The sequence below is a fragment of the Gymnoscopelus microlampas genome (genome assembly GCF_963454915.1).
Source record: "Gymnoscopelus microlampas genome assembly, chromosome: 11".
NCBI lineage: Eukaryota > Metazoa > Chordata > Actinopteri > Myctophiformes > Myctophidae > Gymnoscopelus > Gymnoscopelus microlampas.
Window position 1 is genome coordinate 1926607 of NC_139948.1, and position 19846 is coordinate 1946452.

Below are 19846 nucleotides of genomic sequence, written 5' to 3' on the forward strand. Positions count from 1 at the left end.
GAAAGCTGGTGGGTGGATATAGAGGGTCTTTAAGGTAGCAGCTGCTTGGTATGTAATGGGGTGGAAATAGGGGTGTGGTGGGTGATATGGTGGTGCAAGGAGGGGTGTAGGGGGCTGTGTGGGGGGTATGGGGATGGGTGTGACGGGTGGGTATAGGGGGGCTTTCAGGTAGGAAGGGGACTTGAAAATGGGGGTGTGGCGAATGTCGGGATATGGGGGTGGGGGTATGGGGGGGCGATGAGGGTGGGTTGGGTGGGGGGTTATGGGGTGGGTATGGGGCTTGGGCTTCAACTCAACCGGGTCTGTTTGGGTTAGATGCATTTGGCTGCAGACCCCCACCTGAAAATATTTTCTGCTAGGGAAATGTTTTCAAGATTTATCAAAATGTTTCGAAAATAGCCGATCTACAAAAAAATTGCCAGTAATGGTACGCGTTGTCAGCTATTTTCAAACAAAGTATAAAATAGGGTTAAAGTGATTAAACTGTTCCTCGTTTGCTGTGGACCCCCTGGAACAGCTTCAAGGACCCCTGGGGGTCCCCAGACCACACCTTTGAGAACCCTTTTTGCTCTAAAGATATGATAAAAAATATTATTGTAATTTAAATCCTATATTATACAACTGTAGAATTGAATTAATTATTTTTGCACAAACATATCACACTTAAGAACTCAAAGGCCACCCTAAGAGTGCTCTCTAGTATGCGTAGATTTCTTCTTAACTTAAGAACAAATCACAGCTAAGAAAACATTTGTGAATGCCAAAATCTCTTATAAAACTTCTTAAGTGGGTCTAAGAACAAATTTGTTCGTAAGTACGGTTCATGAATCGGGCCCATTGTTCTTGTTTATTTCTCACTATATATTTCTTTCAAAAACCTCTTGAAATGATTGTAAAGCGGTCTGTGAGCGTCAGCCAACAAACTAGAGCCAATTGGATGGTGGAGAGAAATACCACAGCTGTGGCCCGTTCACAGTATGAGTTCACACTATAATGGAAACTCACATTTCAATATGTAATATTATACAACAGGTATTCCGACCAAGCAATCTGATTGGTTGAAATAGCTATCTAGCCATGCTTCAAACCAGCATGATAGCACGGGCCTAATCACATTAATAAATCACTCCGCACGCATTCCGCACCTGATTAGACCATATATGGCACAGCTGTGCTGTGACGCCACGCTGTCCCACGGTAGGAAAACAAACAGACGAAAACAGCACGGCGAAAATAGCCGATCTACAAGTTCACAACGCGTAGACAGGTATCGTACGGCAAAAATAGCCGATCTACAAGTTCACAACGCGTCGCCATCGCGACGTGTTGTCAGCTTGTAGATCAGTTATTTTGACCACGTGACACGGTCGTGGGAGCATATAGCCTACTGGAATTCATTCCACTGCGCAAGCATTGATAGCTCAGCTGTGTTGATGAGACGGTGCCTCAAAGCGCTGCTACAGGGACTATTTAATGTCTCAGTCAAAAACTCTTCTCTTTACAGGGAAACAGATAATAGCGAAACATTTTATTATGGATTGCCCCACAATATGAATACATTTGGATGTGTTTTGTTGGTAACTGTTGTATAATTGCAATATTACACTCGAGGGTGTGCTTTACCTACATTATTGGCACTTCAGTGATGCTCGCGGAACTCGTTCCTGACCGCATCACTGGCGTGCCAATAATGACGGTAAAGCACACCCTCTCGTGTAATATTGCTTAATTATTATATACATATCGCACATGTTATAGCCTAATGGGCCGACGGTGGGTGGATGTCACAAATGTAATATCCAGAATTGCGAGGCACACCATTGTGCACCAAACTTGGCACAAACACTGATCAGGGGTCTGCCATTAAAATAGGCAGGCTGCGTAGTCATAACTCAATGACCATTGCTCTGATCAGTGCAATATAGGACTAATCTATTACATAACTAGAACAAGTGCTCCTCAGAGCACAGGTCTCCGCCAGGTCAGGTAGGTTGTTGTGGGCCAGCAATGTTCAAAATTCGCCAATCAGGATGGAATATGAACAATTGGACAGATCTGTCTTCCTCACAACTATCATGGCTATAGAGATACCGATTTGCGTGATGTTTGGACAAAATCTGTAGGAGTAATATAAAAAGAATTGTTTAACAAAAAACAGGCCTCATGGTGGTTCTATAACAGGACAATGTGAAAAAGGATGGCATGTGTTCCTCTGCTTAGTCGGAATGTGCTGTTCAGGAATGGAATATGAAAAATCCGACAGATCTATTTGGTTTAATGACTATAGAGATACTGTGTACCGATGTGCATGATGTTTGGACACAATCTGTAGGAGTAATGACCTATCAATATATAAACATTTTGAACATTAGAACTTTACCGTACAGTATGTACACTGGAGAAACTAGTCCCTTTGCGAATTACAGTGTCATTTATTATACTATACGTGTGTGTGTGTGTGTGTGTGTGTGTGTGTGTGTGTGTGTGTGTGTGTGTGTGTGTGTGTGTGTGTGTGTGTGTGTGTGTGTGTGTGTGTGTGTGTGTGTGTGTGTGTGTGTGTGTGTATTGTGACAGAGGGAGCCACCATGTACATTGGTGCAGGACCTGTTCAATGACTTTCGTGACGGCTCTAGGCTGCTGGATCTGCTGGAGGTGATGAGTGGGCAGCAAATAGTAAGTCTGTCTACATGTACGTCTGTCTTTCTCAGCCCAGTCCGGCTCAGCTCAGCGTAGCACTAAACAGCGTCTGTTCTTTCATCCGATTGATTGCATTGTCTCTTCCAGGGTCGTGAGAGAGGCAGAAGTATGTATCATCAGAGGAGCAATATTGAGACAGCTCTGTCCTTCTTAAGGAAGAAATCAGTAAGTGCCATTATGTGTGCGTGCGTGCGTGCGTGCGTGCGTGCGTGCGTGCGTGCGTGTGAGCGTGCATTCAGTACATGTGCAATCCTTTCCTATTCATTATATTCTTCCTGGTAAGAAAGAATATGTTTTCTCTTCCCAGATCAAGCTAGTCAATATTAACACTTCCGACATCATCAAGGGTAAGCCCTCCATCATCCTGGGACTCATATGGACCATCATTCGACAATATCATGTAAGATTCAAAGAACACGAGAGAGAGATTGCTGTGTTTTGTTCAGTGTTTACCTCAGTTTTTCAGGTATTAAACATTATTGGGTTATGAGAGCATTACATATACCCTTAAAAGTCACACACAATTTTTGTTTATTGTCTCCGCCAGGCCGAAAGGCATGGCGAGAGTATGATTTGCACCCTGTCCGTCCGTCCGTGTGTCCGCGTGTCCGTCTGTGAACAGCTAATCTCCGGCACCGTTGGCCCGGTCGCTGCGAAACTGTGCGCACACACTCCCTGGATGCCAAAGCCGAACCTCGCCCCAATTTGTTCAGATTGGCCTGTTATAGCGCCACCAGGAGGCCGGTTTTTGCAAAACACATTTTTTGACAGTACTCCTACAGCATTTGTCCAAACAACACGCAAATCGGTACACAGTATCTCTATAGTCATTAAACAAAACAGATTTTTCATATTCCATCCTGATTGGCTAAAAATGGCTTTCAGAGGTTGCAGGAGTGCTCCGTTTTGAACAAAATGCCTCAAATCATGAACACAGTATGCAATTTCCGTGAAATTTTGCACGCACATTCCCACTGTGCCGAGGAATAAATGCCACAAATGTTTTTTTAAATCAGCCTCATGGTGGCGCTATAACAGGCCGATTCGTGTTTTTACCTATAACTGCAACGATCTGTGTAAAACTTTGTATGCGCACTCCCTAGAGGTCAAGGAAAAACCTTTGCCCTGCATGTTTCACATCTGCCTTTTATAGTGCTACCAGGAGGCCAACTTTTGTAAAACATTTTTTTTTACATTACTCCTTCCAAATTCATCCACATTTCACGCAAATCGTTACACATGATCTCTATAGTCATGTGATGAAGACAGATCTGTTCGATTTTTCATATTTCATCCTGATAAGATTCACATCCAAAGTTTGCAGTTGTGGCTTGTTTTTAACAAAATGCCGCAAATCATGAACGCAGCGTCCGATTGCGGTCAAACTTTGCACACACACTATGTTGAGGAACAAATGCCACCCTTTTAACATTGACCTGTCATAGCTACACCAGCAGGTCTAATTTAGCAAAACACATTTTTGGAACAAAATGCTTCAAATCATGAATGCAGTGTCTGATTGCCGTGCAAGGCCTATTGGCCTATTATAGCGCCACCAGGAGGCCACAATAACCTAACTGACCTTCACGCAGTAGTGTCTGCATTAAACATCCCCTAAATGCCTAAAACTCAAAGTCTAGCCAGTAACATAAATTCCATGAAATGGAAACTAAAATCCTGTGTAAATGTATCCTTTTGTAACTCAGAGAGGGTACAAACGTAATGACATTGACATTTGAATACATTTGTTTCATCTCAGAGTTAAACGAACAGGATTTGACTGTTTACCCTTGTGCTGTTTTTGCAGGTTGAGGAGCTGGCCAGTAGTCTGTCGTTCAGCTCCCGTCAGTCGTCTATGAAGTCCCTGGCCGGTCTGGACAGTCGCTCCACCTCCACGTTGTCTCCTCGAAGCTCCCCACTACACAGCCACTCCGCCGACAAAGCCCTGCTTCTCTGGGTCAGAGGACAGTGTCATAAGTATGTACCCGCTGGCTGAGTATCCTTCAGTTTACAGATAGATCCATAACAATGCTTTAACTATCTTCTATCTATATATACAATTTGAATCCTGCGCCATGTCGGTTGTCTGTAACGTTGTATGTAGCCAGTGTGACGTCATATGACATCACGGTCGTGACATCACGATGAGACACGCCAGTGTGACGTAATCTCACGACAGCATGACATCACATCCTACCTATAAATAGGTAGGATGCACCAGTTCGACGGCTTCCATCCTCAACACAACCCACGCCGACGACCCTTTACACAAATAAACTTCATCTCCTGCGATTTCAACTATCTTTTCACATTGTACACCACTGCACACTCCCCACAGGTCTGCCATACCAGGTCTGAGTAATCACAAAGTGGGTTTTGGTCATTGGAGAGGTGATGCACGTCACCTCTTTCTGAAGTGGGTACTTTCAAAGCCTGCCGTGGATTTAGGAGAGCACAAAACTCTCTCTCACACTGTGAGGTGCCTGTAAGGTGGCACTGCAAAGTGAACGACGCGCGCGGCCCGAACTTCTAGTATAATACATTTCACAAACCAAAACCCATAATTTCCCCGTGTCATTGTGTCGCACTAAACACAACAACAACATATCAATGTCACTAACAACACAAGCCACAACGCGCTCAATTACTTCACGCAGTCCGTAGGCTACTTTTCACTGCTCAGCACACATCTGCCCCCTCGAAGCATAATTAATTGCGGCCAACACAAACTCACAACATTACGGTCGACCATGTTGTTTCTTAGCGTCATCGCTGACCACCGCCCAGCGACACCGAAACACCGCGAGCCGGACAACATTTCGTGTACACCATTTTTTTCCCTTTAGCCATGAGCACGCAGTTGCCAGGTTGCGCGCGCCAAATAAGCAATAGGTTCTGTGAATTTTCCTCCATTTGACTCCATTCCTCCTCGCTCAAAATCGCTTCCAAGTCGCTTACAATAACAGGACATGGCAACACTGGCCTATAACAGGGCTCGCTGTCTGTCTCTCTGTCTGTCTGTCTCTCTCTTTCTCTCTCTCTCTCGCTACCCGTGGCCCACGGTGGGCGAAAGAAAGAGAGAGAGAGAAAGAAAGAAAGACGCGTGCAACACACACACACACACACACACACACACACACACACACACACACACACACACACACACACACACACACACACACACACACACACACACACACACACACACACACACGAGAGAGGGGGAGAGAGAGAAAGAAAGAAAGACGCACACACACACACACACACACACACACACACACACACACACACACACACAGAGGGAGAAAGACGGCAGGGGCGCTGGAAGTCATTTATGCCAATGTTTTTTCACCTTTTTCAACAAATATTGTATTCCCCAAAGTTAAATACATCATTGTTTTAATATATAAGTGTGTATATAGACTTTACAAATGATATATATCCTACTATAATTCTAGTAACCTCTGTGCGTGCGTTTGTAGTGGTGGTGGTGAAGCTACCCGGTTCTCCCCACTGGCTGGACCAATTGCTCTGATTTTGCACACAGCCATTGACCATTACCATCTGAACTTAACTGTGAAGCCCGTTTTTCAATTTCATCAAATCTCAGCTTCTTATTAGCGTTTTGGTGTCAAAGAATGTCGTCCCATAGCTGCGGCTGCCCAGCTATGGGACAAACTGCCTCCCGGGTTGCCAGATCATGTGCGCATATCCCCCCACGGATGCGCTGCGCCGACCGGGTATGGTCTAGTTTGTTTAATTTACACAAAAAAAAAATCAAAATGTTTTCCAATTTTTTTCTTTCTCTTCCCCACTACCAGGGATGCTGCAGCACCCTCAGCATAAATATGCTATGATAAATATTGAATTAATGATGTTATATATTATATAACATCAAATATAATAATACATTATTATATCATAATGTCATATGCTGTATTACAGTACACAACACATATTTAACATATACATTATATCTACAAGATACATATACATAGGCCTACTATTATGACATATGAATACATTCATTCAAATATATATTTAAAATAAATATAACATACACATGAGCCATAAATGAGCCAGTCATTACAACGGCTCTTTCAAATGGGTTTGCGATGTTTTCATTTGTATCCAGCTATTTTGTTGGCTAGGGGGCTAGGGGGAAGGGCGCCCGTATAGGGCGCCCTGACCTCTAGTACAGTACAAGTGAACTTGATGTCAGAGCTCCACTCATAGGTTATTGTTAGAACTGATGAAGTTTCCAGATATTAGATCTAACATTAGAGCATTATGGCAGTATACAACTACCACCAGTAGTACTAATAATATATCAGTGTAATTCTCCGACCTGTATCTCCATCTTCAGGGCTGGCTGTACTCTGAATGTGAAGGACTTTAAGGCCAGTTGGAGCAGCGGGGTAGTGTTCCTGGCCATCCTTAATGCCCTGCGACCAGACCTGGTGGACCTTTCCACAGCCAGGACCAGATCCAACAAGCAGAACCTGGAGGAGGCCTTTCGCACTGCCGAGAGAGAGCTACGGATCCCCAGATTGCTGGAACCTGACGGTACGCCACTTTGTTCACATTCTGACACATACTGTAGCATGTAAACAACAAGTATAGTACATTCTTATCTCTTATGTACCAGGGATCCTTCAAGACCTTGGGATTCTAGCTCTATAATTATGGAGAAGTTAGGCCTGGTCTGGTCATTCACCTGGTGTTTTATTTAATTCTAATAAGTCTAATCAGGGTCTAGTTAGGCCCGGTAGGATGGAAAACCAGCAGTACCAGGGGTCCTGAAGACTAGATTTGAACTAATTTCAGAACCACTAATTTAGTGTGTGTACCATGTAGACACCTGGTCATCCCCATATTTTTTTTGTACGTGATCTTCTGCCCTAGCAGTCATATGTCATGTTCACAGTTTAGCAGACTGTCCTACAAAGCTTGCCGGAGGGTGAGAGGGGATAATGCTACGACAGTCTGCTGACTCGCTTGGCTGTTGCTGTGATTTCATATGAAACACTTGCTTGTGTGTCTCAGTTATTCCTGACTATTCCTCAGTTATACACTTTATTTGATCAACAGGGTGTCTGATACTGTACTTGTTTTATGGTGCTGGGAAGGTTTGGTGAAAGACCAAAAATGTATAGACTGGTATAGATTAGCCTAATCTGTTATAGCACTGGCTTAAAGTAGGAACTGTCCTAGCCTATGACAGTGGGCGATTTAGTCTATATGGTGTGAGTTGGATTATGGAGGCTTGTGATTTGGATGCAGATGTGGATGTTCGCAACCCGGATGAGAAGTCCATTATGATGTACGTGGCCCAGTTCCTTCAGTATTCCAGAGACCTGCCAATACCAGAGGAGGACATTCAGGTCTGTGTACCAGTCTCTTTGCTTTCAGCCACTCCTGCTTCCACTTTAATGTAATTGTTGTCTCCTTAATATTTTTGAAATAATCATTTCTCTTCTCTTCTCTTCTCTTCTCTTCTCTTCTCTTCTCTTCTCTTCTCTTCTCTTCTCTTCTCTTCTCTTCTCTTCTCTTCTCTTCTCTTCTCTTCTCTTCTGCTTATTTTTTAAGCGATTTTGGACTTATTTGGTTGCTTCGTTTGGGCTCGTTTGCATAGACCACGCCAGCGTTTGTTTCTCGCCCGTTTCACCGATGTGGCAACACTTATTTCTCGCACATGGTGTGGTTCGCAGGGGGCAGAAATATTGTGGAAAGAAAATAACAATGTCTAAATAAACCAAGAACGTTGTGGCCAGCGTTTTACTGACATTTTAAATGTTCTTGTTGTATTGTATAACAAAACAATGAAATGATAACCAAAAATTGACTGGGACACTGATAACCGGGACACAGGGAAGCACAGACTTTTGCGCTTTGTAGTATTAGATGGATGGACTGTTCCGTTGTGGACAGTTTAACAATTGTTATAGTCACAGACTGTTGAACAACAGGTGAATGCGTGTGGTGCTGTGTTGGTTTGCTCGCAGGTTGTTGAGTTCACGTGGGTTTGATGTGTGTGCTTGTTTGTAGTAGAGTACAGTACATGTGTTATATGAATGCATTAGTGTTGTCTCCGCCAGGCCGAAAGGCATGGCGAGAGAGTATGTTTTGCACCCTGTCCGTCCGTGTGTCCGTCCGTGTGTCCTTCTGTCTGTGAGCAGCTGATTTCCGGCACCGTTGGCCCGGTCACAGAACCTCTGGCCCCAATTTTTCAGATTGGCCTGTTATAGCGCCACCATCGCGCTGTAGCGCCATCACACACATCGGTACACAGTATCTCTATAGTCATGTGATCAACACGGATCTGTCCAATTTCCCATATTCCATCCTGATTGGCTAACATTGGCTTCCAAAGTTTGCAGGATTTGTTCGTTTTGAACAAAATGCCACAAATCATGGGCGCAGCATGCAATTTCAGTGACATTTTGCACGCATATTCCCACTAGGCCGAGGAAGAAATGCCACCCTTGGTGGCATAGGCCTGTTATAGCGCCACAGGAGGCCACAATAACCTACCTGACCTGGCGGAGACCTGTGCTCCAAGGAGCACTTTTGTATAATACGTTGTGTATTGTTTTTTTGCATTTATTTCATGACACAAATCTGATTATCAGCCACTATACAAAGCTTAAGTACAATACAAAGATTTAAATACAAATTCCTGTCTTCTTAGAGTGACCTCAAAGCTGTTGATGCTGGAAGTGCAGAGATGACAGATAGTGTTGGAGAAGATGGCAACACAACACCTGGAAACAAGTCTTCAGACACTAGCAGCACTGTTCCTGCTCCAAGTGAGACAGGTAAACACCTGCATTCAATAATTCACTGCTTGGATGTTCTAAAAGTTATGAACACGCAACAAATTCTGACAACTGAACACACTGAGTGTTAACTCAACATGTAATAACTCAACGATTATTACACTGATTTCCAGGGGAAAAAAACTAAACATATCAACTTATGTTTAAATGAAGCTAAGTGGAGGTACTTACTGCATATGTTTAACCTGTATCTATAGGTGCCATTGATAAAGACATGACTAAGAACAAGGATAAGGTAAGATCATTTGTATTTGGTGGCATAAGACCGTTGAAACCTTGTGTCCAATGTACATTATTTAAGCTTAAAACCATTTTACTATTTAAGCTAATAAACCATCCTCTTTTTTACGAGATAGTATAAAATGTTATTGCAGGGGCATGTACTGAGGTCCATATTAAAGGGATATTTCACTTTCAAAAAAGCTTTTGGTCATTTTATCGTCTACTCAGGCTTTTGTAAGCCCCCCAGGCTTACAAAAGCCTTTATTTTTTATATGTTTTTTTGAAAATGAATAATTAGATACAATTAAAAAAATAAAAATGAAAAAAGTAATCGAAAAAACACGGCCCCCTCACGTATTAGGAGGGCAGGGTGAGTCAGCAGAACCAAGGACGGGTGTTTTTGATGAATCTAACAGGTTAAAAATCGTTAAAAGTAATAGTGGGTTTGTATAGGAAGGGGGCGTGTCTGATAAAATTATTATCAAATATCTAAATACTAAATCAAGCAACTTAAAAACGGTCTGGGGGGCTCACAAAAGCCTGAGTAGACGATAAAATGACCCAAAGTTTTTTTGAAAGTGAAATATCCCTTTAAATCCATCTTATGACTTTGACTCCCCTTCACTTTAAAGACAAAATATTGTACTTTTGACTCTTGCTTACAAACTTACAAAATGCATTATGCATTATTCACTTAGATAAGCTCTATTAAGAATAGTGAAAATAGCATATGTACAAGCTCAAAATGTGGTGCTAAGTGGCATGTTGTGAGCTTGTAGATCAGCTATCTTCAATATTTTTGAAACTTTTTGTGTTTTGGATATTAAAAAGAACATTTACTTTAACTTTTGCATACACAAGTATTTGCATAGCATGTACTTTTGAACAATTAAGTATTTTTAAAGCAAGTACTCCAGTACTTTAACTGTACAAATTACACATTTGAATGAACAACTTTCACTAGTAGTTGAGTAATATTTTACCAGGAGTATCTATACTTAGACTACTACTGTACTGAGGTTGAGTACTTTGCCCACCACTGGGCTTGACCAAGTAAGATTGTCAGCCATTATGCAGTTGTTATACACAACAAAGTTACAAGTTGCTTGTACTGTAGATCATTCAGATGTGAAATGTATAAATTTTCTTAGAGTCAACCCAAAGCTGTTGATGCTGGAGGCTCAGGGATCAGAGAAGATGACACAAGTGAAAACAAGTCTTCAGATACCAGCTGCACTGTTCCTGCTCCAAGTGAGACAGGTAAAAGCCTTAATAAAGATTTCATTGCAAGTTATGAACATACAACATATTCTCACAAGGGAACATACTGAATGCTTATTAAAACCAGTAAACTTGTAATGAACACCTCAAAGTTTATTACACTGACTTTCAGGGAAACATGAGTTATGATAAATTATATTCAAACAACACAGCATTGAGTTTACTGTAATGGTTTTACCTGTATTTGTTAATACATATAGGTTCCTTCAGGGAAGTTAGCATCAAGAACACGGCTAAGGTAAGATAATTGTATTTGGTGCCCAAGACCTTCAGGGCGTTTTGCTCCATATCTGATTTTATTAATAGACTGTCTGATAATAATAATTTGTTTGATTGCTCGTTTTAAAGGTCGGCCAAAGACAGCAATCTGTGAAGATTTCTAAAAAGATCAGCTCAGAAGAGGAACGTTCAAGAGAATTTCATGAACTGCTTTGCAGACTTCACCTCATCGACAACTACCTAGATAAGTTGACAACTGCTGACATTCTGCAAATAGGCTCTTCCATAAAGAAGCCCAATGAGATAACTGAGAAAGATTTAGTTCATGCTTTCCTTCAGAAATTGTTGATGCTAGACCACAGAGCCAGGTACATTCCAGTAACAGTAGAAGACACTTTAAAAGGCACTCAACATTCTGACAAGGTTTCCACAGGAGAAAGTTTCTTTGATGTTTTTGACAGGACCAATGTAAACACTGATCAGAGCACGAAGCAATGCCATATCCATCCAATGGATGTTCAGATGGCTGTGTTTCACTGCTCTGATAGCTTTCTCAGGCAGGACATGATTACCAAACTATCACAGTGTCAGTATGCCTTACCTTTGCTTGTGCCTGACCCTGTCACAATGGATATCCAGTGTCCTTTGTGGACATTTAGGCAAATAAGAAAAACATGGAAGGAAACTGATATGCATTCAGGTACCAAAACAAATAAGGATTTGCCCATTTGCCAAGCTGAGACACCTATGGTGTCATTTTTACGCTTTGGCTCAGTGTCATCATCTAAATCTCAGCTGATGAATACCTTAATCAACAACCGCCACAGCACGTTCTTTCATAGGAATTGTTCAGGTGCCACCAAGTCTCACTGTCTGATAGATGGTATGGCAGAGATTGCCTGGTACTGTCCTGCGGGAAAACCAAATGATGCTTTCTATGACTGTGTTGCCTTCTGTAATCTCCATGGAGATGCTCTAACACACGATAAACAGCGTGAAATACTGATTGATAAGGCTTCAATTAATGTTGTCCTTTTACCTACTCTGAGACGAGATGATACAATGGTGGCAGAGCTTGTTAAGGGCCCAAAACCTCTCATTTGTCTCCTTGCTGATAATGACTCTGTTGCCAAGGAGATCAAACCAGGAAAGTTCATAATGGGTGTGAAGGATAGAAGTCAGTCAAATGTGGCTGAAGAAATGACAAGAGTAATTAGAAACATTTTGTCAACAACAAATACATCCTTCCAACTTCAAAGTATGGGAAATGTCTCTGATATCAAAACAGATGAAGAAGACCCTGCATGCCAAAAAGGCAAATTAGCTGCTCAGCAGATTCTAAATTTGCTCAAAGGAAAAGAGCTTTCAGAGATCAAAGGCACATTTCTACCATGCCATGGACAATTGTGGCATGAGTGGTGCAAAGTAAAGAAAGACCTCTCCTGCCTCAAAGTAGACAGTTGTGGTGGTCAAAGTCTAGAGATGAAAAAAAGTGAAAAACTAATGAAACTGAAGCAGATAAGACAGAAACAATGTGACAAACCATCCAGTGAGTTGATGCAGATGTTTATTGAAAACCTGCAGTCTCTGGATGAGAATGAAAAACAATACTTCCTAAAATGGATTGTATTCTTTCTGGATGACAGCTTCTCAGATAAACTTTCTGAACTCAACCAGGCATATGATGCTAAGTGGTCTGAGGTCTTGCATTTGAAAAAGAATAATGGCAACTCAGATATGTTGAAGAAGAAGCAAAATGAGTTGGGGGAAATTTCAGATGAACTGCAGTCATCAACTGTTGGATTTGAGCACATCTTGAGAGAAACAGGACAACTCTATGAAGCCTCTATAGAGGCATCTACCAGCAAGAGAGGATACTGGTCTCATTACCCTAAGCTGGCGGCAGAACTTATGATATCAGGTCACCCAATGGAGCTGATGGATGGAGATGCAGCTCATGTGCCTTTAACATGGATCACTAGTGTTCTAGATGAAGTGAAAAACAAACTTGGAGACGAGAAGAGAGTTTTTGTTTTATCAGTTTTAGGCATCCAGAGCAGTGGAAAATCTACAATGCTGAATGCAATGTTTGGATTGAAGTTTGCAGTAAGTTCTGGCAGGTGCACTAGAGGAGCCTTCATGCAGCTGGTGACAGTATCAAAGGAGATCCAGGAAGACTTCAAGTTTGACTATGTCCTGGTTGTGGACACTGAAGGACTGCGTGCTCCTGAGCTGGCAGGTCAGGACACTTATCGCCATGACAATGAATTGGCAACATTTGTCATTGGTCTAGGAAATATGACTTTGATCAACATCTTTGGAGAGAATCTGTCTGAGATGCAAGATATTCTTCATATTGCTGTTCAGGCCTTCATGAGAATGAAGAAAGTTAAACTGTCTCCAAGTTGTGTGTTCGTTCACCAGAATGTTGCAGCTATTGAAGCTGGTGAAAAAAATAAGGTGGGAAAGAGACGATTACAAGAAAATCTTGATGAGATGACCAAACTAGCTGCCAAAGAGGAAGCCTTTGATGCCAAGTTCTTCAGTGACGTCATTGCATTTGATGTAGACAAAGATGTGAAATACATTTCCCAGCTCTGGGAAGGCAATCCACCCATGGCCCCTCCAAACCCAGGTTATAGTGAAAACATTCAAGAGCTGAAGAACCTGATACTCTCAAAAGCAAAACAGTCTAAAGGAATGAAACTTTCAGAATTCAACAGCACCATTAAAGACCTTTGGGATGCTCTGCTGAATGAAAACTTTGTTTTCAGTTTCAAAAACACAATGGAAATTTCATTGTACAGAAAACTTGAAGAAGAGTATGCAAAATGGACCTGGGCTTTAAGGCAAGGAATGCGGACAATTGAAAACCAACTTCACCACAGAATTGACAATGGAAGACTTGACAAGATTAATAAGAGTGATCTTGTCAAAGACATGAATAAGACTTGGGAAGAAGTGGAAAAAGCAGTGAAAGAATATTTTGAAGAAGATAAAGATGTACTGGTGCAATGGAAAACACAATTTGAAAAGAAAATTAAGGCTTTCCGCGATGAACAAGTGACAGGAGCCAAACAAAAGCTAGAGGAAATTATTCAGCAGAGGAAAGCTCGAAAAAATTGGGATGATAGGAAGACATTTTACGAAAATGAGCTTCTACACAAGAGCAAAGAGCTTGCCAGCAAGCTAAAAGGCAAGGCAAATGATGAAACGGAACTTGAAAAGGAGTTCAACACTCTCTGGAAAGGTTGGGTTACTGACCTCACTGCAGATGTTCCTCCCATAATGGAGATCAACATTCAAGAGGATGTGTATTCTATCCTTCAGGATATGGGATATGAGTGGAGTCTTATAGCCAGCCGCAAAAGCAGTAAAGACATATCCAAGCAAGGGAATTATACGGATTGCATAGCCAATATGCATAACACATTGAGCACAGGTGATGTTTTCACGAAGGCTTTCAAAAAGGTTGCTTTATGGTTTAGTTCAACGAGTTCAACAAAAGAGATTAATCATAACGATCTGCTAAAAGCCCTCATTGCCAAAGTTGAGACACAAACCAATGTCTTAATTAAGGAGAAACCTGTTGACACAGGAGGCTACCATAATAGTTACATGCAAGAAGTAGCAAAAAATGTGGAAGAACAATTGAAAGATTTTGAATCCCTCATAGGCCTCAAGAAGGAGTTCAGACTTGATCTATTACTTAATGCCTGTACAATTGCAATGGCATATTTTCAAAATGCTCACAATGAATTCCAAAAGATCAATGATGCACGTGCATATTTGGAAAACCAAAAAGGACAATTCTATAATGTATTCAGTAGCTTTTGTAGCGGTAGCTCCTCTGCCGCTGTGCTTGCTGAACTACTTTGTAGCAAACTGAAGGTGTCTGCAGTTCAGCCTATCTATGACAAGAGTGCCCTTGCCCTGGCTGGAGAGATACGATGTACTCACCCTCCCTTCAGTGCAAATAGGGTGAACTTGGAGAAACATGTTTTACAATCACTGGCAAAAGATGAAGACTTTGACAGTTACATTAACTATATCAGACATCCAAGGAAACACGTGGAGCGATTTATTAAAACATCTGTTGAGGAATACATATCCAACAATCAGAACAAAGTACTCAATATCATGAAGAAAAATGTGGAGGATATAGTCCGTCTTCTGAAGCAAGCAGTGCATGATGTAACAGAAATAGTAAAAAAGCAGAGTGGAGACACCAGCATGTGGTTGAAGGAGTTTTCCAGTCTGTTAAAAGATGACCTACGTGTTGCCACCGACTGCTATGATCATCTGAAGGACATAAACAAGTTTGACTTTCTTAAAGAGCAGATTGATAATCACCTTAAGTCTATGGAGGCAGATTTGAACAGCCTCTTAGCCAACCAGGAGGATGTCCGGTTGAAGACTGTGTGTGTGTCAATTCTTATCGACCAACTGTGCAAGTGTTGCTGGGTACAGTGTCCTTTCTGTTGCGCCATTTGTACCAACACTGTTGAGGATCACAGCCCTGATGATCACAGTGTCCCTTTTCATAGCCCGCGTGCAGTTTCTGGAGGCTCCTATAGAGGTACTAAGTTATTTGTCACTGATTTCTGCACAACGCTGGTTGCAAGTGATGACTCTTTCTTCCCTACATCAAGTTCAGAGGAGACCATTCTATACAAAGAGTATCGGAAATGTCCAGACTGCGCTAACTGGAGAATTACCCCTGATGAATCAAAACTGACATACTGGAAATGGTTTGTATGTCACTTTCAAAAGCAACTGGAGGATTATTATGGCAAAAGATTTGAGAGCCATGGAGAAATTCCTGAAGAATGGAAAGAGCATACACAACAGGACGCTATTGAAAGCTTGGAGAACATGTAGTCTGGGAATGTCCCACACACATCCACAACATGCTTCCAAAAACCATAAATATGATTAAAGTTAATGTGGGTGACAGTGTACCTATTACTGTAAAAGTTAATTAAATTGCCTGGACTGCCTGACTGTTGTGTCAGTCAATTGAAAGAAGGTAGTCAGAATACAAAAGAATATTATTTCCATCTGATTGATTAGATTAGATGTCCTTTATTATTCACAAGGGAAAATGGTTTTGCTCAGGTCAATGCATACTGTACATTCAAGACAAGATAATACATAAATATACACCACAATTATAACACCCAGCAAAGTACTTAAATTCTATAAAAGGTGTCCCTTTTACCTAATTTGAATTTAAAAGGGTCTTTAAAAGAAAGTAATGTCCTCTGCAGCCTTGTGGAACGCCCATGTTGTGTTTTTGTATGCTTTCATCATTGATTGAATTTGGTACAATAATTATACAAGTTGAACACAATATAACATACCCAGAATAGCACAAAGTATAATGAATCATTTATGTCTAATGTGGTCCTGTAGTTGTATAATTATCCTATGTGTTTATCCTAAAATATTGAAGATTGAATGAAGAGAACATATTGTCATGAACTGTTTATATTTATAATTATTTACATCATTAAGAACAATGGGCCTCATGCAGCAATAAGTTCCTAATGTTTCCTCTTACATTTCTTCCTAAGTGAATTCCTAAGAGAAGTTGAGTCAGATTCATGAAACGTTCTTAAAAGGCAGAATTGTTCGTAACTATGTTCTTGATGATGATGAATCCCAATCCTCGTAACTTGAAGGGGTGTGCCAGTTCATCCTAATTACCATAGGGAGCCGCCCCACCAAAGTATATATGGGGATATAAGGCATGCCCGCGTGGCTCTGCCTGCAGTCACACCTGTGTGTGATTGCTGCACACAGAAATCACAGGAAATCACACACATAAATAAAATTGAGAGAATGAAGTAAAGAATACATAAACTATACGTCTACAGATGGTGGAACACCAGACTGCAAACATAAAAATAAATAAATTAATAGTTCTGTGGAGGTACTTCTGAAGTGAACAGCAAATTATTTAATTTAATTAATGAATGTATTTTATTATTTCTCTCACATTAATCAACATATCACCACTAGACATCAATGTACATTTGCTGAAATTAGCTGTTAAAAATGTTATCCATACATATTTCATGTTCAGGAGTAGCGTATAGTGGATATAAAACATTTTATTACTGAAAGCTGGTGGGTGGATATGGAGGGTCTTTAAGGTAGCAGCTGCTTGGTATGTAATGGGGTGGAAATAGGGGTGTGGTGGGTGATATGGTGGTGCAAGGAGGGGTGTAGGGGGCTATGTGGGGGGTATGGGGATGGGTATGACGGGTGGGTATAGGGGGGCTTTCAGGTAGGAAGGGGACTGGAAAATGGGGGTGTGGCGAATGTCGGGGATATGGGGTGCATGGGGGTATGGGCGGTGATGAGGGTGGGTTGGATGGGGGGTTATGGGGTAGGTATGGGGCTTGGGCTTCAACTCAACCGGGTCCGTTTGGGTTAGATTGTAATTTCAGACCCGTCTCAAATATTTTCATGTCAAGGACCCCCAAAATGACATGCATTTGGCTGCAGACCCCCACCTGAAAATACTTTCTGCCAGGGAAAATGTTTCAAGATTTATCAAAATGTCTCGAAAATAGCCGATCTACAAGCTCAAAATGGCCAGTAATGGGACGTGTTGTGAGCTTGTAGATCGGCTATTTTCAAACAAAGTATAAAATAGGGTTAAAGTGAAACTCCCTGAAGGACCCCTGGGGGTCCCCAGACCACACTTTGAGAACCACTGCTCTAAAGATATGATACAAATATTATTGTAATTTAAATCCTATATTACAACTGTAGAATTGAAGAAACTGGAGAGTTAATTATTTTTGCACAAATATGTCACACTTAAGAACTAAAAGGCCAGCCTAAGAGTGCTCTTCAGTGTGTGTAGATTCTGTTCTTACCTGAGAACAGAACACAGCTAAGAAAACATTGGAGTATACCAAAATCTTCTTAAAAACCTCTTAAATGGGTCTAAGAAAAAAAAAATCCTCTTAAGAAAGTGTGCGTAGATTCTGTTCTTACCTAAGAACTGATCACAGCTAAGAAAGCATTGGAGAATACCAAAATCTTCTTAAAAACTTTTTAAGTGGGTTTAAGAAGAAATTTCCTCTTAAGTACCGTTGCTGAATGAGGCCCAATGGGCCCGATTCATGAACCGTACTTACGAACACATTTGTTCTTAGACCCACTTAAGAAGTTTTTTAAGAGATTTTGGCATTCACAAATGTTTTCTTAGCTGTGATTTGTTCTTAAGTTAAAAAGAAATCTTACTAGAGAGCACTCTTAGGCTGGCCTTTGAGTTCTTAAGTGTGACATGTTTGTGCAAAAATAATTCATTCTCGAAGTTTCTTCAATTCTACAGTTGTATAATATAGGATTTAAATTACAATAATATCTTTAGAGCAAAAAAGGTTCTCAAAAGTGTGGTCTGGGGACCCCCAGGGGTCCTTGAGGGAGTTCCAGGGGGTCCACAGCAAACAAGGAACCTGGTTGAGTTGAAGCCCAGGCCCCATACCCACCCCATAACCCCCCACCCAACCCACCCTCATCGCCCCCCCCCCCCCCCCCATACCCCCCCATATCCCCGACATTCGCCACACCCCCATTTTCCCGTCCCCTTCTTACCCGAAAGCCCCCCTATACCCACCCATCACACCCATCCCCATAACCCTCACACAGCCCCCTACACCCCTCCTTGCACCACCATATCACCCACCACACCCCTATTTCCACCCCATTACATACCAAGCAGCTGCTACCTTAAAGACCCTCCATATCCACCCACCAGCTTTCAGTAATAAAATGTTTTATATCCACTACTAACGCTACTACTGAACATGAAATATGGATAACATGGTAATTTCAGCAAATTTACATTGATGTCTAGTGGTGATATGTTGATTAATGTGAGAGAAATAATAAAATACATTCATTAATTAAATTAAATAATTTGCTGTTCACTTCAGAAGTACCTCCACAGAACTATTGATTTATTTATTTTTATGTTTGGAGTCTGGTGTTCAACCATCTTTAGACTTTAGTTTAGGTATTCTTTACTTCATTCTCTCAACTTTATTTCTGTGTGATTTCCTGTGATGTCTGTGAGCAGCAATCACACACAGGTGTGACTGCAGGCAGGGCCATGCAGTCATGCCTTATATGGGTATTGGTGGAGCGGCTACCTATGGTAATTTGGATTAACTGGCACACCCCTTCAAGTTACGAGGACTGGGATTCATCATCATAAGAACATAAGTTATGAACAATTCTGCCATTTAAGAACGCTTCATGAATCTAAAATTAAATTTGTCCCTGAGCAAGACTCTTAACCCCTAATTGCTTACAGGCCCTCATTGGAAACAAGACCGCAAGGACTTTCATGAACGGACCTGTTAAAGGAATTATCTTAGATCTTAGATCAGCTATTTTCACTGAACGTTCACCTATTATGACATAACCAGAATAGGGTTCATGTGGTTGAACATGTAAAGTTCAGGATAAAGTGAAAATCCAATTGATACATTGTGATGGACAAAATTCATATAACAATCATTTTGGTATTGATTAATGTAATGTACTTGCAATTCTGACTTGGTGTG

General features: G+C 41.4%; 2 protein-coding genes across 3 annotated transcripts in view; both read left to right on the forward strand.

Moving 5' to 3' along the window:
- LOC311056403 (interferon-induced very large GTPase 1-like) overlaps positions 1-16973 on the forward strand; it is a 59419-nt gene extending 42446 nt beyond the window's left edge. Inside the window, exons 3-13 of one of the 2 annotated variants that reach the window (XM_084072975.1) lie at positions 2575-2673; positions 2785-2862; positions 3005-3097; positions 4505-4674; positions 7064-7263; positions 7981-8081; positions 9389-9515; positions 9734-9771; positions 10910-11018; positions 11240-11277; positions 11388-16973. In XM_084072975.1, the coding sequence (XP_083929101.1) occupies positions 2575-2673; positions 2785-2862; positions 3005-3097; positions 4505-4674; positions 7064-7263; positions 7981-8081; positions 9389-9515; positions 9734-9771; positions 10910-11018; positions 11240-11277; positions 11388-16139 (5805 nt within the window). In that variant the 3' untranslated portion in view covers positions 16140-16973. The remainder of the gene's footprint in view (positions 1-2574; positions 2674-2784; positions 2863-3004; positions 3098-4504; positions 4675-7063; positions 7264-7980; positions 8082-9388; positions 9516-9733; positions 9772-10909; positions 11019-11239; positions 11278-11387) is intronic. The other variant, XM_084072976.1, reaches the window with a different exon arrangement.
- rgs9a (regulator of G protein signaling 9a) overlaps positions 1-19846 on the forward strand; it is a 514629-nt gene that overhangs the window by 231307 nt on the left and 263476 nt on the right. The window lies entirely within an intron of this gene.